This window comes from Seriola dumerili, unplaced genomic scaffold (genome assembly GCF_002260705.1).
Source record: "Seriola dumerili isolate Sdu_G_001 unplaced genomic scaffold, Sdu_1.0 BDQW01000398.1, whole genome shotgun sequence".
Taxonomy (NCBI): Eukaryota; Metazoa; Chordata; class Actinopteri; order Carangiformes; family Carangidae; genus Seriola; species Seriola dumerili.
The window spans coordinates 813,508-837,024 of NW_019174653.1; the positions used below are offsets into that span (position 1 = coordinate 813,508).

The 23,517-nt window shown below is 45.7% G+C and overlaps 2 protein-coding genes across 2 annotated transcripts; one reads left to right on the forward strand and one right to left on the reverse strand.

The window, feature by feature from the left end:
- Nucleotides 1–140: 140 nt before the first annotated feature.
- polr2b (RNA polymerase II subunit B) lies at nt 141–9,577 on the reverse strand. The gene is made up of 25 exons (XM_022761339.1): nt 9,475–9,577; nt 8,697–8,769; nt 8,166–8,316; nt 7,898–8,010; nt 7,597–7,816; nt 7,250–7,408; nt 7,014–7,178; nt 6,697–6,893; nt 6,489–6,608; nt 5,733–5,919; nt 5,364–5,507; nt 5,129–5,268; nt 4,880–4,991; nt 4,579–4,733; nt 3,823–4,021; nt 3,544–3,712; nt 3,168–3,264; nt 2,992–3,086; nt 2,573–2,823; nt 1,852–1,941; nt 1,658–1,765; nt 1,285–1,398; nt 773–933; nt 487–682; nt 141–390 (listed from the first exon to the last, which is right to left on the reverse strand). The coding sequence occupies exons 1-25, from the start codon at nt 9,491–9,493 to the stop codon at nt 301–303; spliced, it is 3,525 nt and encodes a 1,174-aa protein (XP_022617060.1). The 5' UTR covers nt 9,494–9,577; the 3' UTR covers nt 141–300.
- Nucleotides 9,578–10,722: 1,145 nt separating this feature from the next.
- LOC111233522 (probable pancreatic secretory proteinase inhibitor) lies at nt 10,723–14,431 on the forward strand. Its single transcript, XM_022761352.1, has 4 exons — nt 10,723–10,857; nt 11,542–11,573; nt 13,427–13,539; nt 14,328–14,431. The coding sequence occupies exons 1-4, from the start codon at nt 10,806–10,808 to the stop codon at nt 14,371–14,373; spliced, it is 243 nt and encodes an 80-aa protein (XP_022617073.1). The 5' UTR covers nt 10,723–10,805; the 3' UTR covers nt 14,374–14,431.
- The last annotated feature ends 9,086 nt before the right edge of the window (nt 14,432–23,517 follow it).

Genomic DNA, 23,517 nt, shown 5'->3' on the forward strand with positions numbered 1-23,517 from the left:
TTATCTTTTCACGTCTTGTTGTCTGTTGATTTCTGTTGTCAACAAAAAAAAAACATGTCAACAGACATGTTGATACCTGCCTGTCTGTTGACATTGTCTGTTGTTTGAGTACAACCAATGAGGAGTCAAGAACAGACTCGTGACCAAGAAAATCCGATTTATTCTACTTTTACAAAAACAAAGTGAGACGACGACATGAAACTGTAAAAACATTAAACTAAACTAAACTTAAACTTTCACTTCCTGCTGATGATGTCACACTTAAACTCTGCAGGGAGGTGTTTGATAGGCCGAGCCACTCTATGATGTCATCATACGAGGGGCGATGCTCATTGACATCAACTCCTGGAAGAGAAGTTTACAAGCATACGGCATCCGGACCAAAGAGATCTGAAACCACCAGAGACAAACGTTATTGATTACTGTGATTGGTTATTGATGGTGTTTACCTGTGTCTCACTGTGACTGGTTATTGATGATGTTTACCTGTGTCTTGTTCCGGCAGCCTCGACACTCGTACGTGTGCGTCCGTGTGTTGGCGATGGCCATTAGTCCACACAAGTTACAGACGTGAACTTGATAAGGATCAGACGCCTCGAAAAGACGCTCTCTGAGGAACTGAGCCGCTCCATGAGCAATCTGACAGTCACGCTCCATCTCCCCGAACCGCAGACCGCCATCACTGAGTAGCGACAAGTGGGAGACAGACAGGTGAGAGACAGGTGACAGACAGGTAACTCAGACAGGTGACTCAGACAGGTGTGTCACTCACCGTGATCGTCCCTCCATCGGCTGCCTGTTGAGTATCTGGACGGGGCCCCGGGCCCTCGAGTGGATCTTGTCATCCACCATGTGCTTCAGACGCTGATAATACGTTGGGCCGATGAAGATCTGAGAGGTCAGCTTCCTCCCCGTGAAACCGTTATACAGAACCTGATCACAAATCAATTATCAATCATCATCGACATGATGATGTTCAGCAGTTTGAAACCTCTTCAGGTAAAATGTGTGACTGTTTCTCATTTTAAAATTTTTACAGAATATATCCCAGCATGCACTGGGGGAGAGTGCCTGGTGTTTCTCTGTTAAAGATTTTAAATGGTGTTAAATATGATGATCATGACTGAAAGTTCAGGACGTGAATCGACCTCACCCTGATGTCACAGTGACATCATCATACAAACAGACAGTCTTTGTTTGATGATGTCAAAATGACATCATCACACCAACAGATGCAGGGTTTGTGTGTTTAGCATGAAGTGAACAATGTGACCTCACGCTGACCTCATTTCCCCTCAGGTGGTATCCGTACTCAGACAGCAGGTTCGATACTTTCTGTACGTTGACGGCGTCGTTAAATGGTGTCGCGTCGCCGATCTCACCTTTGTTTGCAGACACCTGAAACAAAACGAGCAAAAATACTTAATAACTTCTGTCAATGTGTCAATATAAATATGTGATTGATCAGCAGCTGCAGAGAACCTATAAGTCAACAGAGAGGGGCACAATAACCCACCTCTTTCCAAATAAAAGCTGCTATAATAATAATTATCATCATAGAGACTGATCATTACCATGATGTAATAACTGATTATTACCTTGTGATCAGTCACCTTACAGTTATTGATTATTGCAGAACAGAATGATTGATTAGTACCTTGCCCTGCAGACACTCGATCAAATGGCCGACTGTCATTCTGGACGGGATGGCGTGAGGATTGATGATGATGTCAGGTGTGATTCCCTCACAGGTGAACGGCATGTCCTTCAACACAACACACACACCAGAGTCAAACTCAGTTTACAGATGATCAATGAGACGATCAATGAGTCGATCAATTTCCTGTTTACCTCCTGTCTGTACTGGATCCCACAGGTTCCTTTCTGTCCATGTCGGCTGGCGAATTTGTCTCCGATCTGAGGAATCCGGACTGAACGCACCTGGAAGAAGAAGCTCGTCAGAAAACACCTCAAAACCAACGTCATTGACTCAGTGTCAGGTGTCTCAGGCATTGTTCCAGGTGTCTCAGGTGTTGTGTCAGGTGTCTCAGGTGTCGTGTCGGGTGTCTCAGGTGATGTGTTGTCTGTCTCGGGTGTCCTGTCATGTCTTTCAGGTGATGTGTTTTGTGTCTCAGGTGTCGGGTGTCTCAGGTGTTGTGTCAGGTCTCTCAGGTGATGTGTTGTGTGTCTCAGGTGTCGAGTCGATGTCTCAGGTGTCATGTTGGGTGTCTCAGGTGTGGTGTGTGGTGTCGGGTGTCTCAGGTGATGTATTGTCTGTCTCAGGTGTCCTGTCATGTCTTTCAGGTGATGTGTTGTGTGTGTCAGGTGTCGAGTCGATGTCTCAGGTGTCATGTCGGGTGTCTCAGGAGTCGTGTCAGGTGTGTTGGGTGTCTCAGATGTGGTGTGTGGTGATGGGTGTCTCAGGTGATGTGTTGTGTGTCTCAGGTGTCGAATCGATGTCTCAGGTGTCGTGTCGTGTGTCTCAGGTGTCGTGTGTGGTGTCGGGTGTCTCAGGTGATGTGTTGTGTGTCTCAGGTGTCGAGTCAATGTCTCAGGTGTTGTGTCCCCTCACCCTGATCTTGCAGAACTTGTAGCCTTCCTGGTTCAGGGTCACCATCACCTGGTCCACAATGCCGGTCTCACTGGTTCTCAGGAAGGTGCTGCAGTCCCTCTTGGTGTAGCGGCGGTTGGTGCTGTCAAGCTCGTCGTCATTCTCTGGCAGTGTCACCGTTTTCCCAATGATCACGTCTTCACCAGACACACGGACTCCGGGCGCGATCAGGCCATCGTCATCCAGCTTGTCATAGATGGCGTGTCTCATACCTGAGGATGATTCAGTTTGTTATCACTGCGCGATGTGATTTAACCCCGCCCACCACTAACATCTGTGACTGGACACTGCTACCACACCTGAGATGACTGACAGGTGATTCCACACTGCAAACTGAGACTACAACTAAGAAGCAGATTCTGTGTTTGATCAGTTCTCACCCTGACAGGTTTCACGTGTCGGCTTCTCAAAAATCTCCTCCTGGTCAAAACCTTTCTTTGACTCCTGCTCTTTGTAGGACCGATAGAAAACAGACCTGCAGGAGGAAAACAGCAGCGTCAGACAAACCACAGACTGAAACAAGCACTCAGGTGTAGTCAGAAGAGCAGAGACTCACCTGAAGAAGCCTCGATCCACAGCCGACCTGTTCATGATCACAGAGTCTTCCTGGTTGTATCCTGTGTACGAGGCAATCGCCACGATGGAGTTGATACCTGAAAAACACAAAGTTTCAGCTACAGACACAAACAAGATCTCTGCATGACAATCAGTGAGCAGGGCAAACAGGTGTCTGAAACACAGAGTAAACAAACTAACTTGCCTGGTTTCAGGTAAGTATAGAAACTCACCTGACAGTTGATCTAAGAGGAAAATACCTAGCTTGACCTCAATCTCATTTTCTACATCTGAACACCCGAGGAGCATCATGTCTTTCTACCTGAAACTTCCTGACATCATTCCTCTGAACTGTCTGACTGTACAGGTGTTTTTACCTGCAGGCAGCTCTCTGAAGCGCAGGTACTCCATAGATCGGGTGGTGACCAGCGGTTTCTGAGGGTAGTACAAAACGTGAGCCAGTGTGTCCATTCGTACGTGGAAGTTGGTGATGTAGACGCCCATGGCCTGTTTACCCATGGCAGACTGGTAGGTGTTCCTGGGAGACTGATAAACAACAAACACACAACATCTTCAACACGTCACTGAGAGAAGAGTCACTACATCATCCATCATTAACACATCCCAGGACTTTTTAAACCAGACCTCCTTTATACCTGGTTGTGGTCAGGGAAGGGGATGATGGAGGCACAAACTCCGAGGATCATGGACGGGTGAATCTCACAGTGGGTGTAGGTGGAGCAGTATGCCACGCCCTTCTCCTGGAGGTCATCAGGGGTCATGGCGAGCATCACCGTCTCCTCCTCCAGAGTGTCAATGTACTCAACCACGCCGCTCGCCACCAAGTCCTGCCAGCTGACCGTCACAAACAACAACAACAACAGTTCAGCAAAGAAAACATCTACTGCAACAATTTATTGACAGAAATCCATCAACTGGAACGACTGTCAGGGCAACAACCAGCAAACCAACAAAGTACAGAAACACCCCACAAAGGGTCTGGGAGCAGTTTAGGTTGGGGGACAGGTTTGGTCTCCTGTGGTCTGAGGAGAGACTTCGTCTGGACCCTCTGACATAAGGTCCAGATCAGTGGAGAAGCAGTGATGGTTGTTCATGTAGAGGTTTCTCTGGAGCTAAGAGAAACCATCAGGGTCTGGCTCTGAGGTCTCAGTTAGTCCAGGTCCAGGTCTAGAGGAGTCCTGGTTCCAGACTTCTTCGTGTCAGAATGATGGAGGACACTGAGCCTTGACACAATCCTGTCTCTGAGCTCTGACCTTATAGAGACAGGTGTGTCCACAGGTGGACTCCAGTCACGGTGTAGAAACATCTCAGATGATCCATAGAAAAGAAGGAACCTGTAAAGTGTCTGAATACTTCTGTCATCTCTGTCTCACCTTCAGACTCTGTCTCACCTGTAGTTGTTGTACTCTCTCTCCTTCAGCTGGTCGATGTGTCGTCTCTTCAGCAGTAGTTTTTGTTTCTCGACGATCAGCAGCGGTCGACAGATTCGCCCAGCATCTGTGTAAATCCTGATCTCACGTTCTCTGATGTCTCTGATCATCGACACCTGAAAAGTTCAGAAGCAGCAGGAAAAACGAGACATTCACCTATTTAAAAGGACACAGCTGCTGATAGTTTATCTCATGTTGGACACATGATTGTCTGTTAGTATGAATATGACGGTTTTCCATTCCAGGTGAAAGGCGTCGTTACCTCGGACACGATGATGTCCATCTGTCGCCGCAGTTTCCTCAGTGTGTTCATCAGCTGTTCGGGATCTTTGTGGATTCCGACCCAGCAGCCGTTCACAAAGATCTTAGTGGCACTAAAACATAGAAAACACAGGTGATGCTGCCATCTGCAGGTGAGTTTCGGACATGCACTCGTCTCCTCACCATCAGAGACTCAGACACAGGAAGGATGATCAGCTGATGGACAATTTGACATATGACAGTTACTGACTCTGCGATGGCAGCAGGTGAGATCTCCTCCAGGTTCTCCATGCTCCACTCCTCTAGAAACTCCAGGATGGGGGATGGCTGAGAGCCCACAGAGATGTAGGCCATGAGGGCCAAGTTCTTGACCAGACCCACAGCATGACCCTGAATCACAAAATGTGTTCATCAATAAACTGATCAATGTGATCAACCACTGAAGTAATAAACAGAATTCACTCTGTCTGAGGTTTTTATTTGACCTCGGGCGTCTCGGCTGGACACACCATCCCCCACAGTGTGTTGTGCAGTTGTCGGGGTTTTGCCAGTTTGCCGTCTCTGCCGATCGGAGAGTTGACTCGGCGGAGGTGGGACAGAGTGGACGCAAAGGTGAGACGGTTCAACACCTGCAAACAGGAAAATGTTCAGAGGCTGACCTCATGACATGATCCAGTCTGACAGAGACAGACTGAGACCAGCTCACGAAACATCTGTCTGAAAACTTCTGATGGATCTGAGCCTCATCTCTGGCTCAGTGAGAGGACTCACTGCTCAGCTTCAGTTCAGCTGATAAAAACCAATGTCTGGTGATTGATTGTTTCACATGGAGGCCTGCAGCCAGGTGATCTCACCTGTGACACTCCGGCTCGGGCCTGGTGAGCCTTCTTGACGTCGCCCCAGTTTCCGGTGGCCAGAGAGTATTTGAGTCCATCGGAGATGATTCTGGTTTTAATGGCGAGCTCCAGGTTAAAGTCTTTTCCTCTGTCTATGAATTTCTGAGCGTAAATCCTGATCTCCTTCAGCAGGTTCTTAAACATCCTGAAGGACGAGAAAAAAAGAGGTCACAGGTTCTTTATCTCCAGTTAAACCTCATTACATTTCAATGTTTCATCAAATAGATATTCTGTCTATACACATTTACAGTTCTGTCTAAAGTTTCACACATAAAGTGAAGGTTCTTTCAAAATAAAACCATGAATAGTTTTCATTTCTCAGTGAATCTCACAGTTGAGAAGCTGCCTCAGTTCTTCTTCATGTGATCACAAACCGACTCTGCTCAGTGCTCTACTCGTGTATATCAGAGTTTACACTTGATTAATGAAATACAGAATTATAACGTCTGTGTTTAAAACATTTGCCTAGAATATTAGTTAAGTAGTTGGCCCGACTGAACTGTCTGCTGTCATGTCAAAGACGAGCGTCGTAACATGACCAAACACAGTTCATATTTAAGTTGTCTTGGCAACATATTTAATACGTCAGATAATATTGTACTAATGCCATTAAGTATTTATTTGGCTGTTGATATTTTCATTTAATGGATGACACAGGAACTCTGGTGTGTGTGTTGTTAAAGGTAAGATGTGATGAAAGTGAAAAGCCCCCACCCTCTGAACAGAAAAGCCAACAGTGGCCCGGCGAGGTCCAGCCTCTTGTTGCCATAGTGATCTCTGTCGTCCAGCTCCCGTCTGCCGAGAGCAGCGAGCAGCAACCTGTGGACCATGTACCTGAAAACATAGGAATACACACAGTGATACACACATACTACATATCTGTATCTCACCTGGGACTCACCTGTACAGGTGTAGGACTCACCCTAAAAAGTAAGCCTTCTTGGTCTCACAGAAGTCGCTGACTCCGACGTGCGGCAGCATTTCTTTCTGCAGAACTTCTTTTGCATATTTGATTCTTCGTTCTTTTGTCACTCCGGGTTTCGCTCCTCTAGAACCGATGAAGTTCAACGCGACATTCTGCTCCTGGATCACAAACGCTTCGTCCAGAGACGGCTTCACCTGGAAACACCGTGCCATCACAGGTGACATTACTGACTACCTGAAGATTCTCCTCTAGTTTGTTAACTGCCCAATCTCTGAACAAATAAAGTCGCAGTCAATAACTGATCGATGACTAACCATTTCCATCATCTCGGGGTCGTCAAAGTCGTAGATAATGTGTTCCAGGATGTCTCTGTCCGACACGAAGCCCAGAGCTCGAAACACAATGATGATGGGAACTTCCTGTCTGATGTAAGGCAGCGTGGATACGATCCTCTGACCAATCGCACTCTTCTTCACTCCCTGAGTAATACAATCAATGTTTATCAATCAATAATCAACATTTTTGTATGCAGTTGAACGTCAGGACTCACCTGTCCTCCCCTGGCCATCATGCTGACCCAGATGGTGCTGGTGGGACGGGATGAGTTTTCCAAACACGACCTACACTCAGCTGTGTAGGCATACTTCGAGTCCTTCTTGGCGAAGACATAGACTGTGTTGGTGGCCATCTTCTCCTGAGCGATCAGCACCTGAAAAACCAGGACAGTCCAGATCACATCAGACCAGCTCAGGTTGATCTCACTTTCCTGTCCACACAGCCAGCAGCTGTTAGCTTAGCTTAGCATTAAGACTGGAAGCAGGGGGAAACAGCTAGCTTAGCTTATCTTAGCGTAAAGCTGCTGGATGATGTCACATGGTGCACCATTTCAGAGCGTACCTTCTCTGAGCCGTTGATGATGAAATAACCTCCAGGATCTAGTGGACACTCATTGAGCTCGCACAGGTCTCGATCCGTCAGGCCGCTCAGCAGGCAGTAGGTGGAGCGAAGCATGATGGGAATCTTACCGATGAAGGTCTTCTGGTGCTGGGTCTGCAACTGGTCCTCTCCCTCCTTTATTATGGTCTTTGTGATGTCAACATACAAGGGGGCCGAGTACCTGTGGGAGGGGGAGTGACCAGATGAGACCAGGTGAGAATGAAGAGACCTGGTGAGACCAGGTGAGAGTGAGGAGACCTACGTGAGGTTTCTTAGTCGGGCTTCATTGGGCATCATGGGAGAAGGAGCTCCATCTCTCTCCCAGTGTGTGGGCTTCGACAGGTAGATCTGCTCGAATTTCAACAAGTAACGAGGCTGAAACACAAAACAGGTGTCAGAGTGATGCCACAGTGATGTCACCGTACCCTCCCACACTGACCCTGAACACTATTCAAACAACTTCCTAAACACCAGCCAAACCAGGTCCTGATCTAGATGATCCAGGCCTGGGTTCAGGTGTTGCGGCTCACCGGCTCCTCCACCTCCCCTGAGGTGTGCTGGGCTTCAGCCTGCAGGTCGATGGGCGGAGCATCCTCCACAATCCTCTGAACCGACATCTGAATGAACTCATCGAATGAATCCAGCTGCTGCCGCACCAGACCCTTCTCGTCAAAATAAGAGCTGAAAGATAACAGAGAATCTTGTTCATTCTTGGTCAGCCTTTAAACACCACTTTCACCTGGACACAATAGCAGATAATAAATTGATCTGTATTATTGATGTCTTTTCATTTTTTGTGAACGGATGTGTGATGTGTTTGTTTTATTGATCTTTTATTGAATCGGTTATGTGTTGTTAAATCCATTAAGTTTTTACTGGTCCTCTCTGTGCCCAAGTGTGCTGCGTGTCTGTGTCTCCCATCAGCAGAGTCCATTTCACTGAGAGCATGTCTTATTGCTTAATTAATAATCTGTTACAGCCTATATCAATATTATTGATTATTACAAGGATTTTCTCTTCAGTACACTGACACAGGTGTGGTGAGATCTAGGTGAATTTACCTGATGACGATCCAGCAGGCTTCCTGCCACAAATCCGGAGTGATTTCATCCTCATCTTCATCGTATTGATTATCTGACAAAGGAAAATTTGAGATCATTTTACTGATGAATATCTGAGTGATCAATATCAGTGGGCTGACCCTCAGCTCAGAGAATGTTTTTTGGTTTCTGCTGTTTGTTGACACTGAGTATAATTTTACACAATGTGAACAGTAAAGTTTTCACTAACTAACTAACAGCAACACATTAGCTTCACTGTGCTGATCCAGAGACATGTTGATTCTAGCAGCTTTAACTTCTGTTTGCTGATGATATTTCTGGACCTTTACTGCAGTAACACTTTACTTGACGTTGTGTATTTAATACTTTAACGCTGTAGTATTTGTTCTTTTCCTGTAGTATCTGGAACTGAGTACTTCGTTCATTACAGTTTGTGAGTTTCATTATGTGTACTTTAACGTGTGTGTGTGTGTATTTTAATTGATGTGTATTAATAACAGCAGCATCTGATCAGGCTGTTAGCCTGTTAGCTGAAACAAAGTGCCGCGCTGTTAGCTGTTATTAGCATGTTGGTCATTGGTTACTGCTAGCAGATGAAGCTAACGTTAGTGTTTTGGGTGTTACCGATGTTAGCATGTGTTCATCTCTTTTCAGAGGAGAGGCTAACATTAGCAGCTAACCGCTAACCAACAAGAAGCTAATGTTGTGTTGATAAAGTGTAATCAGCCTGGGTGTCGATTAGGTTTAGTGACAGGTTGTGCAGGTAATGGTGGCTCACCTTCGTCCTGATCGTACATGATTTATCTCCGGGAAATATTAAAATTGACTAAATGAACACTCCGATACTACGAAAAGACAAGACCGCGCGTCCCGGAAATGAAATTACGCTTCCGGTTCTCTCTTCTTCTTTTGTGGTGCCGGACACAAAGATAACGCGCTGCTGCCCTCCTCAGTCTGCATCGCGATACTGCAGCCGTTACCTTAACCAGCTGATACCTGAACCAGCTGACACTGTAGATAGGTAAATTGTGTACATAGATAAACACATATATAAATATATGTAAATTAGACGCATTGGGAGAGTTGATCTGTAACATAAATAATTCTGATAATAACTGGTTTCATAAAGCTCGTTATGAACTGGTAATCACTATCTGATGTTTGATGTGTATGTTTTAGTGATCTTTTATTGAATCAGTTATCTGTTGGTAAATCCATGTCAGTCAATGATGATAAGAGAATAATGATTATTGTGTTTATATTTCCTATCACACACCATATACTTTACTGGTGTCATGAAAGTAATCAGAATCTTGAGTTCAACCTTAAGTAAAACAGAGACATCTGCAAGTAAATGATGTAACTACAGCTGATGAAAGTCTGACAAAATAAACATTAAATGAAGAAAAGTTCATGCTGACAGCTGAACTGTGATTCAGTTTGGATCATGAGTTCTTATCAGAGAAAATCTCGAGCAAAGATGAAGAAGCCTTAGGTCATTGATAAAGTCAGTCCTCAAACATTAACACCCCCCCCCCCTTCTTCTACCATGTTTTACTGTATGTGTTGGTGTTTTCCAGATTGTCATTCATATATTTGTCTAAATGTTTTCAGATCATTTCATGTAAAGCATTTAGAACAGTATTAGTATTAATTTAAAGTTTACAATAATTATGATTATAATGTTGTAGGCCAACATTGTGTTTGCTTTGTGTACTTATGATCATGTCTTTGTATTCAGAGCTTGTTTTTCTGCAGTTGTCTTTTTGCTTGCCAACTTTTAATGTCTGTATTCGTGTGTATGTTGTTGTGCAGACTCGTGACAGAGCTGGTTGCTTTTCTGCTGTTGCGTTTGTGTTGGAGTCACTGGATGTTTTTCCTAAGTCAGCGATATGTTGGAGCAGACAGTATTGATCCCGAGATTAAAGCCTGAACAAAGGAAAGCAGACAACAACACAGAGCCCATCCTCTATATGACGACAGAACACCGACGGCAAACATCACAAACACAGAGTGTGTGCACACAGACACATCAGCAGCCAATCAGACGACAGAAAAGATTCAAGCTCCTCTCAGACAGCTTCATTTGATTCTGAGTTTCCAACCAGGATGGTTAGCAGGACTCTTCTCTTCATTTGTGTGGCTGCTTTCTTCTGCGCAGGTAAGACTGGACCAGAACAGGTGTACAAACAGGGTCTGATGTATTTACAGGGTCAGGTGTATTAACACGGTCAGGTGTATTAACAGGGTCTGATCTGACAACAGTGAAAGCAGCTCTTCACTTTTTCAAACTTAGCTTCATTGTGAAATATACATTTTTTAAACCTGTCAGCTCAGTTTGTAATTGTTGATCTTCCTTATCATCAGGCAAAATGAAATAGCTGCTGCAATGTCAAAAGGGCATTTCAAAGTTCTTGCTTTTGCCACTGACAGACTCATTGTTGTTATAAGTCTCTAACAACATTTCAGAAATTATTCCTACAGAGATAGACCTTTTTATTAAAGACTAAGATCATATCTGTTCAACAACTGTTGTATTGCTCTATTCAAAGTCACCAGACACAATTCACAAATATCGTAATTTTACCTCACAGAGGTTACTGTTTACCGCTACCTTGATCAGTTAGTTTGTTTGTGTTGTGTGACCTTCAGTGGTGGCAGAAGTATACAGATCCTTTACTTAACTAAAAGTACCACACAATAACACTAACTAACTAACTGACCGAGGCAGCTGTATTCCAGTAACTCCCATTTTATGCACTTACAAAGTCAGGTGAACAGTCCAGGTCAGACTAAATATAATACACTGGGTAATTAACCTGTTTCACTTAACTGTCTTTTTTAGATGCGGAGGATAAATCCAGCCTCTACAGGAGGGTATGAAACAGACATTTTCTACATGTTTTAGAAACGTATAATGACAGAATTAAAGAAAATGTAACCTAATTGATCTGTTAAACCTATAAATTCATTTTTAATTTCTATCCCCAACGCTTAAGGGAAAACCATAAACCTGTTGGCTTTGATTGTTCTTCCCAACTAAATTAAATTAATTAATTTAAATTTACACAAAGTAACACAATTTCTCTCCAGTGCAGTAATTTCCACACGGTCCCTAATATTTACCAAAGTTACAACATATTTCACTCATGGCAACAAATTAAAACCGTGTTATACACTGGCTCAGTGGTATTTCTTCAGGCAGGTCTAACTGGAAACACTAACACCTCAGATCAGATAAAAACCTCCGACTAAGGATCTCAGACTATGTACAGGCTCATCAGGAACTCAAAGCAGAAATATAGTGAGGAACCGTGAGTAGCCTCAAAGGTGATCAGTAAGATCCCCTCATCCCTGATGGTTAGTCCATCAATAAAGTTTTAAGACAGGTGAAGACACTGCGGCAGTGATGAAACTGTTAACAGATCAAAGTCTTTGCAAAGTTTCTTTGTTTCATGGTTCGTTGTTAAAACTTAAACTCACCGAAATGAACTGCTGCATCTTTAGGCCCAGGACACACTGCCTGTGTTATGTGTGCATGTCACCAAACGCCTTGGTTTTTATTTCAGTGCCTGTGTTAATAGGTTAGTGAAGTCACACAGCCTGGCTGATCACCTGACAGGAAAGAGATGTGTTGATTACATCATAACAGCAACATCACAGAAAACTAACATTTCTCCCTATAGTTTCAATGTCTAGGCTGTATCATAATGACAGGCATGAGGAAATATAAACATCATATTTTTTAACCATTTTAAAAGCTGCATATAGAGACAGTGACGGTCTCATGCATTAAATGAGCTGAGCCTCCGATCCCCTGCGACTAAACCTAGTTATGTTCAGCGTTGGATTGAGATCAGTTTGTCTGACATGTAACTAGGGATGGGTATCGTTAAGAATTTAATGGTACTACTACTTTTAGCGATACCACTTATCGATCCGGTACTTTAACGGTACTGTTATCGATGCTTTTATTGATACTTTTTTGTCATTTTGTAAGAAAAAAACAAAACAAATGAAGAACAAAATTAACATTGCTCATTTTCTCATAGCATAGCTTAACAAACAAAGAACTTGCCCATAAAAATCAGATGACTATTGGTTACTTTTCATCATTAACCCATATTTGTACAATTTAATTTACTGTGTGTGGCTCCAGGCTGCAGCATACACAAGAAACATTACACGACAGATGAACTACAAGCTAGTTGGTCGATAACTGTAAACTGTACATTTTTCCGTTTGTGTGTAACAGACATTTACTGGATGTTTCCAGAGATTGCTCGTGTTTCCGCTCTTACATGCAAAGACTGAACCACACTTGAAAACATTTAGTTCTCACTGCCATTGACACTAAGAGCAGGGTCTGTGTCTCTGTGCTGCACTGTGCTCTGGCAAATGACACAAAGCTGCCCCCGCCCCTCACATAGAGAGAGAGAGAAAGAGGTCTCTCCTCTGGGGTGGGAACAGTGAAAATGCATCATTCATAGATGAATGTCTTCATCAGAAACTGAGTTGGTGAGAGAGAATGTGCAAGAGGGCATTTATGTTGCAATAATAAACAGGAAATCTATTTTCTTAATTTCTCAAGTACTGAAAGCAGAACTGATAACGCCCCCGGTGCCTGTTTAATACCGGGTTCTGGTACCCATCCCTACATGTAACATCTGAGGTTAACTGTTTGGGTCGTTGTTGGGTTTGTTAGCAATTGTATTTATTTTTTCCTGCAGCCCTCCTGTTTGGGGAGGACAGTGACTCCACCGTGTCCTCTGAATTATTCGCCAGTGTGTGGCAGCAATGGCCAGACATACGCAAATGAATGCGCACTGTGTGCCGACAGACTGTGAGTCTACAGTATCATTATCTAACCCTGAGGAAACAACTTACTCTGTTGGTTTCATTTTTTAGAAACCAAGGATGTTTTTAATCTGTTTGATTTGTTTTAGGCTGAAAAAAATGTGTGCTTTTTAGAATAAATTAACAGAAATGTAAATGCACACAGATGGTTAACCAGCAGAGGGTCAACCAACAGAAGGCCAACTGTATCTGCATTACTGTGAAAACTTTTAAAAACCAAACAGCCTTAACCTAGACTCGCTGTCAACTGACACCAGATCAGTAAAGACAAAGATCATTAACAGACTTACTAGGTTGGGGAATATTAAGAAGATATACTGAAGTAAAGCTCTGGATTGTTCTGGATGACTTTAACCCCTGGGTAACATACGCGTTATTCTAGTTTCAGATTTTACTGGCACTAGAGGTTGTATTGTACTAAATAGGCCATAAACCATCTGAAGCACTGTTGCTGTCAGGATGAAAAAAAACTTTTGACCACATGTGTAAAATCTTGAAATAAGATATTTTGTTCCATGATAAAGTTGAGAATATACTGTAATGCTGCCAAAAGCTGCATGTTGTTAGCTGAAAACCTGAAATAAGATGTTTTAGTGCAGAAACATTAAGACTGAAAATATTCATTTGAAATGAGTTCAACAGTCATACTGAGTCAGCACAACACAATCTAACTCAAACTCAAAAGAAGTCAGGCCAATTTGAAATGTAATTATAATGTACTTATAAGTACAGGTTTTATAGTTCATTCCTTGCTGATTGATTATTTCTGTTCAGGGCAGACAATGCTGACATTTTGATTGTGAAGGAGGGACCCTGCTGAGGATGACATCACACTCCTACTTAACTGATGAAATCATCACATGTATCTTTCACTTCTAGTCTGAATGTAGTTGTTAGCTGTTGTAGCACACCCACACATGGCTGCTCATAATTCTAATACATTTATTGTATAATAGTGTGTTTTATATTTTCATATCTCTGTAGAGAATTTTTTTCCTTGAAATGTTTCACCAATAAATATTTTCCTTCTTCTCTGAGGTCAGCTTTGTCACTTTTTAACACAAATATATTTATTGTTAGGGGTTTGGTGGTGGTGGTGGGGACATGTAAATCCATCCTGATCCAGAACAGGGGATATTTCCTTTTAGACCATCTTTCATGAGCTCCTTTTCCAACCTTACCAGGATATTTTCTTGTTAAAATGTCAGTTTTCAGTCATTTGAGATTTAGTTTATCTCCTGTCACTGGGACTACATCTGTCAAACTATAGGACTTTTGTAGTTTTTTAGGTCTGACACTCTTTCTAACTGAAGCAACTGAGGGACTGTGTGAATTGGCACCATGCAATGAGCCTCCAGTTGACCATAGACTGTTGTTAGATGGTAGTGGTCAACAGCTGCTGGGGAATCTGCTAGGCCCAATTCCAGTCCCGTCCCTACACACTCTCACTCAGAGATGGAGTTTAACTCCGTGTGGAGTCACATTCGTGGCTGTGGAGGATCTTTTCATCAAGGAGAAGGGTATAAATACAAAGGCAGACTTTGGAACACCCTCACCTTGCTCTGATGGAAACAGGAAATTCATTGTTACTCAAAATATTTCAGAAAGATATTGTGGTTAAATCAATATTTATCTTAAAGATAATCTTATACACAGCATCGACAAATGTGTAGGTGTGTTGTCAATGACATGGCCTTAATCAAATTCATAGTTAGCTTGTGAAAGAATATTATCAATTGAATAAATATAAATTCACGCCCATGCTTCTTTGACCACATTTCACTTTTACTGAACATGTTTTTGTTTTCCGTCATAGTGTAATTATATCCCTACTTTTTCGACAGTTTAACTTTCAAATATCAAGTCAAAATATAGCTGCAAGCGGCAATTATCTGGGTTCAACTAGCTCGCAAGAATTTAATTACCATATGTAAGAATTCCTATATAATTTTAGATGAAGCAGAACTGAAGCAGGATTATGCCACCTGGGGTTTCAAACCCCTGACCTTCCACAGAGGAGGTGACTTACTGGTTGTGCCACTGGGTTTCTGTTTGATTTTAACACTTAAAACTGACAAAATGTTGTTGTGAAAGTTGTGAGAAAAATCACACATCATTCTAGCCTATTGGCTCCATTGGGAACTGTCAGCCAATCAGAGTGTCTGATTCAGAGGCTTGGCCTGCCTTGGCAATATACCTGCCTAGACTGTATGGGAGCAGTGCTGTTTTCCTCTGATATCAAGGTGAGGAGAAGTTATTCAGAGTTTATTGAAGTGAGAGAACAAAGACAGAAGATGTGACAGTCACATTTTTAGTGCAGCGGAGGATTTGGAGCTGAGTTTTCAAGGACCAGACAAAAAACGCCCATAAATACTGGTCCAGGGAATAAGCATATCTCATGAACAGATGGAACAACTCAAACAAATAAGTGCAACTTATGTGTTGAAGTTTTCTTTTGTTATTTTGGTTTGCAACTTTTACCTATAAAATAATGAAGAATTCCAGGTCCCTTTTTTTCTTTTTTTTAACCCCTATTACAGTGAAAAGAAGTCTTTATTGAGTGACATTGATAATTAGCTAAGGTTGAGCTGATTCTGAATATGTGTATTTTGAAACTATTAAAAATGACAATTTTGACAAAAAAGTCTTAATGTTGGCCTCTTAAAGCTGTTCTGCAGCAATGGAAGTAAATCAAATGAGTAAATTATAGCAGTGTTGAAACAGACTGTGTTACTACACCATTTGAAGCATGATTTGGACAATATTGCACTGCAGGAAGAAGTACTGCTGTAAGAAAGGGGAGAAAAAGCAAGTAGGCTAACAAAGGAAGTCAGATGAGTTTGTCAGGGCATCATCCTTTAGCAAAATAATGAGCCACAAGAAGAACAGAATCAGCCGGTGGCTTCACATGATGAAGACTAGCAAAGTCTCCAGACCTGAACCGTGTGGAACTGGTCTGGGATGATGTTGACAGAAGGTGAAAGCAAAGCAATCTGACAGTCACACACATTAGTGGGGACTTCTGCAACCGTGTTGTTGATTCTATGATTCCTTCAAAATATCTCCATTTGTTCTACAATACATTAAGACATTAAATTATGTAAATCTCAACAACTGGAAAAATTGAGGTGCTCTACCCTGTACAGTGACAATGAAAGTGATTGTGACAAAGTGCCCAAATCAAACACTTCCTGTCCACGCTGTTCTTTATCTTTTGAAAACCCTCTTCTCATCTTACATATAAGATATTGGGAACAAAAACTGTTTGGCCATCTGCAGGAAAATTAATCTTTGGACTTTGTCTCCCGCAGAATTTAAAAAATGTGAATATTTCTCTTATGTTCTTTTCCTTACCCCTGCTTACAATATGTGGCATGACAAACAGAACTCACATAGCAGAGTGAAGACAAGTAGTATATTGGGTCTGTGTTTAAAATGCATTTTGTTATCTTCAAGTAACCTACAGTCGCAAGAAAAAATAAGTGAACCCTTTGGAATTACCATGTATATATAAATGTGTCCTTAAATGTGGTCAGATCTTCATCCAAGTTACAATTATGAACAAACACAATCTATTTTATGTATGTGAACCCCTCAGCTAATGGCATCAACAAAAGCTAACTGGAGTCAGGAGTTATCACAAACCTGGAGTCCAGTCAATGAAGCAGTGTTGTAATCTCCAAACATAAAAGTTTGTCCAAAGTCCACAAGTTTGGTGTCTACAGACTCGGCTCGTCACGCTGAGTAACATATGTCAACCCCAGCCTTCTGAGTCGCTCCCCTCCGAAGGGCCGCCATGGGTAGTTTCTCAAATGCTGCCGTGGCACACCGTTAAATTCTGCGTTTTAATAAAAAAAAAAAAAAAAGTTTTTCCAAAGTCCACAAATTTGGTGTCTACGGACTCGGCTCGTCATTCTGAGTAACATATTTCAGTCCCAACCTTCTCAGTCGCTCCCTTCCAAAGTGCCGCCATGGGTAGTCACTGATATGCTGCCGTAAAACATTGTTAAATTCTGTACCTGCCTGCCTGCCCCCTTGGTCCAGGGGTAACTCACTTGCCTGCCACACAGGAGACCCGAGTTTGAGTCCTACCTCAGCGCTTGCTTTTCAAGCTAAGTATCCGCCGGCTTAAACAACTGTGTATACTGACCTGAGTCCAGTTTGTTTTCCTGTTGAGTCCAGTTTGTTTACCTGTTTTGAGTGAAATAAAGACCTCTGCTTCTACTACTGACAGTTGTGTTTCATTTGGGTCCTGCTACTCCCCGTGACACATATGTCATCCCCAGCCTTCTGAGTTGCTCCCTTCCAAAGGGCCGCCATGGGTAGTCTCTCATATGCTGCCGTGGCACACCGTTAAATTCTGTTTTAATCTTGAAAAAAAAAGTTTGTCCAAAGTCCACAAGTTTGGTGTCTACGGACTCGGCTCGTCATTCTGAGTAACATATGTCAGCCCCAGCCTTCTCAGTCGGTCCCTTCCAAAGGGCCGCCATGGTTAGTCTCTGATATGCTGCTGTAAAAAACCATTAAATTCTGTGTTTTAATCTTGAAAAAAAAGTTTGTCCAAAGTCCAAAAATTCAGTGTCTACGGACTCGGTTCATCATGCTGAGTAACACATTGTCACAATCAACTTTGCTGCTCTCCTGCTGTGGTGGAAATTTCCACTCACACCTCATCAGCCAAATCTGCCACACCTGGTGTTTCCAGCTGAGTCTCATCACCCAGCCACTTTATAAGCAGCTCTGTTTCATTCACTAAGTGCCAGATTGTCTTCGCTTCATGCCTGACCTTCCAGCACGAACCTGTGGACTGACTTCCCAGTACCGACTCGGCTCGCCTCTGATCTTCTCTTCTCGTCTCTGCCCCGGCAAACGCTACAGCCTTCCGTTCCTGACCACAAGTTTTGCCAGTAAGTTTTCTGGTTTCTGTCTGCTTGTGGCTGTGTGTTGTTTCACCACTTCAGTTTTCCCTGTCCTGCTGGTTCATCGATCCTCTGCCTGTCCCCAACAATCCTTTGGTTGCTCCCTCTGGATTCATCTGCATCGCTACCTGTACACCGGTTCTGGACCCTTCTTATATCCTCATCAAGCCTGCCTGCCCCCTTGGTCCGGGGTAACTCACTCGCCTGCCACACAGGAGACCCAAGTTCGAGTCCCACCTTAGCGCTTGCTTTTCAAGCTAAGTATCCGCCAGCTGAAAGAACTGTGTATACTGAGCTGAGCCCAGTTTGTTTACCTGTTTTGAGTGAAATAAAGACCACTGCTTCTACTACTGAAAGTTGTGTTGCATTTGGGTCCTGCCACTCCCCGTGACACATATCATCCCCAGCCTTCTGAGTCCCTCCCTTCCGATATGGGTAGTCTCTCATATGCTGCTATGGCACACCGTTAAATTCTGTGTTTTAATCTAAAAAAAAGTAGTTCTTCCAAAGTCCTTAAATTTGGTGTCTACGGACTCGACTCGTCACACTGAGTAACATATGTCAGCCCCAGGCTTCTGAGTCGCTCCCTTCCGAAGGGCCGCCATGGGGAGTCTCTCATATGCTACCGCTGCACACCGTTTAATTCTGTGTTTTAATCTAAACCAAAATAGTTCTTCCAAAGTCCTTAAATTTGGTGTCTACGGACTCGACTCGTCACACTGAGTAACATATGTCAGCCCCAGGCTTCTGAGTCGCTCCCTTCCGAAGGGCCGCCATGGGTAGTCTCTCATATGCTACCGCTGCACACCGTTTAATTCTGTGTTTTAATCTAAAAAAAAATAGTTCTTCCAAAGTCCTTAAATTTGGTGTCTACGGACTCGACTCGTCACACTGAGTAACATATGTCAGCCCCAGGCTTCTGAGTCGCTCCCTTCCGAAGGGCCGCCATGGGTAGTCTCTCATATGCTACCGCTGCACACCGTTTAATTCTGTGTTTTAATCTAAAAAAAAATAGTTCTTCCAAAGTCCTTAAATTTGGTGTCTACGGACTCGGCTCGTCACGCTGAGTAACATATGTCAGCCCCAGATTTCTGAGTCGCTCCCCTCCGAAGGGCTGCCTTGGGTAGTTTCTCAAATGCTGCCATGGCACACCGTTAAATTCTGTGTTTTAATCTAAAAAAAAAAACTTTGTCAAAAGTCAACAAATTTGGCGTCTATAGACTTGGTTCGTCACGTTGAGTAACATATATAAGCCCCAGCCTTCTGAGTTGCTCCCTTCCGAATGGCTGCCATGGCTAGTCTCTCATATGCTGCCGTGGCACACCGTTAAATTCTGTGTTTTAATCTAAAAAAAAAAAAGTTTGTCCAAAGTCAACAAATTTGGGGTATATAGACTTGGTTCGTCACGCTGAGTAACATATATAAGTCCCAGCCTTCTGAGTCGCTCCCTTCCGAAGGGCCGCCGTGTCTATGGACTCGGCTTGTCCCGCTGAGTAACATATGTCAGCCCCAGCCTTCTGAGTCGCTCCCTTCCGAAGGGCCGCCGTGTCTATGGACTCGGCTTGTCCCGCTGAGTAACATATGTCAGCCCCAGCCTTCTGAGTCGCTCCCTTCCGAAGGGCCGCCGTGTCTATGGACTCGGCTTGTCCCGCTGAGTAACATATGTCAGCCCCAGCCTTCTGAGTCGCTCCCTTCCGAAGGGCCGCCGTGTCTATGGACTCGGCTTGTCCCGCTGAGTAACATATGTCAGCCCCAGCCTTCTGAGTCGCTCCCTTCCGAAGGGCCGCCGTGTCTATGGACTCGGCTTGTCCCGCTGAGTAACATATGTCAGCCCCAGCCTTCTGAGTCGCTCCCTTCCGAAGGGCCGCCGTGTCTATGGACTCGGCTTGTCCCGCTGAGTAACATATGTCAGCCCCAGCCTTCTGAGTCGCTCCCTTCCGAAGGGCCGCCGTGTCTATGGACTCGGCTTGTCCCGCTGAGTAACATATGTCAGCCCCAGCCTTCTGAGTCGCTCCCTTCCGAAGGGCCGCCGTGTCTATGGACTCGGCTTGTCCCGCTGAGTAACATATGTCAGCCCCAGCCTTCTGAGTCGCTCCCTTCCGAAGGGCCGCCGTGTCTATGGACTCGGCTTGTCCCGCTGAGTAACATATGTCAGCCCCAGCCTTCTGAGTCGCTCCCTTCCGAAGGGCCGCCGTGTCTATGGACTCGGCTTGTCCCGCTGAGTAACATATGTCAGCCCCAGCCTTCTGAGTCGCTCCCTTCCGAAGGGCCGCCGTGTCTATGGACTCGGCTTGTCCCGCTGAGTAACATATGTCAGCCCCAGCCTTCTGAGTCGCTCCCTTCCGAAGGGCCGCCGTGTCTATGGACTCGGCTTGTCCCGCTGAGTAACATATGTCAGCCCCAGCCTTCTGAGTCGCTCCCTTCCGAAGGGCCGCCGTGTCTATGGACTCGGCTTGTCCCGCTGAGTAACATATGTCAGCCCCAGCCTTCTGAGTCGCTCCCTTCCGAAGGGCCGCCGTGTCTATGGACTCGGCTTGTCCCGCTGAGTAACATATGTCAGCCCCAGCCTTCTGAGTCGCTCCCTTCCGAAGGGCCGCCGTGTCTATGGACTCGGCTTGTCCCGCTGAGTAACATATGTCAGCCCCAGCCTTCTGAGTCGCTCCCTTCCGAAGGGCCGCCGTGTCTATGGACTCGGCTTGTCCCGCTGAGTAACATATGTCAGCCCCAGCCTTCTGAGTCGCTCCCTTCCGAAGGGCCGCCGTGTCTATGGACTCGGCTTGTCCCGCTGAGTAACATATGTCAGCCCCAGCCTTCTGAGTCGCTCCCTTCCGAAGGGCCGCCGTGTCTATGGACTCGGCTTGTCCCGCTGAGTAACATATGTCAGCCCCAGCCTTCTGAGTCGCTCCCTTTGGAAGGGCCGCCATGGGTACTCTCTCATATGCTATCATTCGTTTCGTTTCGTTGTCTCCCGCTTATCCGGATCCGGGTCGCGGGGGCAGCAGCCTCAGCAGAGAGGTCCAGACGGCCCTCTCCCCAGCCACTTCCACCAGCTCCTCCGGGAGAATCCCGAGGCGTTCCAAGGCCAGCCGAGAGATATAATCCCTCCAGCGTGTCCTTGGTCGACCTCGAGGTCTCCTCCCGGTGGGACATGCCCGAAACACCTCCCCGGGGAGGCGTCCAGGAGGCATCCTCACCAGATGCCCGAACCACCTCAACTGGCTCCTCTCGACATGGAGGAGCAGCGGCTCTACTCCGAGTCCCTCCCGGATGACCGAGCTCCTCACCCTATCTCTAAGGCTGAGCCCGGCCACCCTGCGGAGGAAACTCATTTCGGCCGCTTGTACTCGCGATCTCATTCTTTCGGTCATTACCCAAAGCTCATGACCATAGGTGAGGATCGGAACGTAGATCGACCGGAAAATTGAGAGCTTCGCCTTCTGGCTTAGCTCCCTCTTCCCCACAACGGACCGATTCAGCGTCCGCATCACTGCTGACGCCGCCCCAATCCGCCTGTCGATCTCCCGCTCCATCTTACCCCCACTCGTGAATAAGATCCCGAGATACTTAAACTCCTCCACCTGAGGCAGAGCCTCCCCCCCGACCTGAAGCGGGCAATCCACCCGTTTCCGGCTGAGAACCATGGCCTCAGACTTGGAGGTGCTGATTTTCATCCCGGCCGTTTCACACTCGGCCGCGAACCGCCCAAGCGAGAGCTGAAGGTCGGCATTCGATGAAGCTAGGAGGACCACATCATCCGCAAAAAGCAGAGACGAGATCCTCCCGCCACCGAAGCCAAACCCGTCCACCACCCGGCTGCGCCTAGAAATTCTGTCCATAAAAGTTATGAACAGAACCGGTGACAAAGGGCAGCCCTGGCGGAGTCCAACTCTCACCGGGAACAGGTCCGACTTACTGCCGGCTACGCGAACCAGACTCACACTCCTTTGGTACAGGGATTTAATGGCCACTAACAAGGGGCCATCCACCCCATACTCCCGGAGTGCCCCCCACAGGGAGCCCCTGGGAACACGGTCGTAAGCCTTCTCCAAATCCACAAAACACATGTGGACTGGATTGGCAAACTCCCATGCTCCCTCCAGCACCCTAGCAAGGGTAAAGAGCTGGTCCACAGTTCCACGCCCAGGACGAAAACCACATTGCTCCTCCTCGATCTGAGGTTCAACTATCGATCGGACCCTCTTTTCCAGTACCCTGGCATAGACCTTACCAGGGAGGCTGAGGAGTGTAATTCCACGGTAGTTGGAACACACCCTCTGGTCACCCTTCTTAAAGATGGGGACCACCACCCCGGTTTGCCACTCCAAAGGCACTGCCCCCGATGTCCACGCAATGTTGCAGAGGCGTGTCAACCAAGACAGCCCTACAACATCCAGAGCCTTGAGATACCCAGGGCGGATCTCATCAACCCCCGGGGCTCTGCCACCGCGCAGTTGTTTCACTACGTCGGCGACTTCTGCCCCGGAGATTAGATCATCCATCCCCAGGTCTCTTGGCTCTGTTTCCTCTACGGAATACGTGTTGGTGGGATTGAGGAGCTCCTCAAAGTATTCCTTCCACCGTCCTACTATATCCTCAGTTGACGTCAGCAGCTCCCCGCCCCCACTGTAAACAGTGTGAGCGAGTTGCCGCCTTCCCCCCCTGAGGCGCCGGACGGTTTGCCAGAACCTTTTTGGAGCCGATCGATAGTCTTCCTCCATTGTCTCACCGAACTCCTCCCACGTCCGAGTTTTTGCCTCAGCAACTGCCGCGGCTGCACTCCGCTTGGCCCGCCGGTACCAGTCAGCTGATTCCTGAGACCCACAGGCCAACCACGCCCTGTAGGCCTCCTTCTTCAGCCTGACGGCTTCCCCCACCGCCGGTGTCCACCAGCGGGTACGGGGGTTACCGCCACGACTGGCCCCAGCTACCTTGCGGCCGCAGCTTGCAACAGCCGCCTCAACAATAGCAGAGCGGAACAAGGCCCATTCGGACTCAATGTCCCCCACTGCCCTCGGGACGCGGTCGAAACTCTGCCGGAGGTGTGC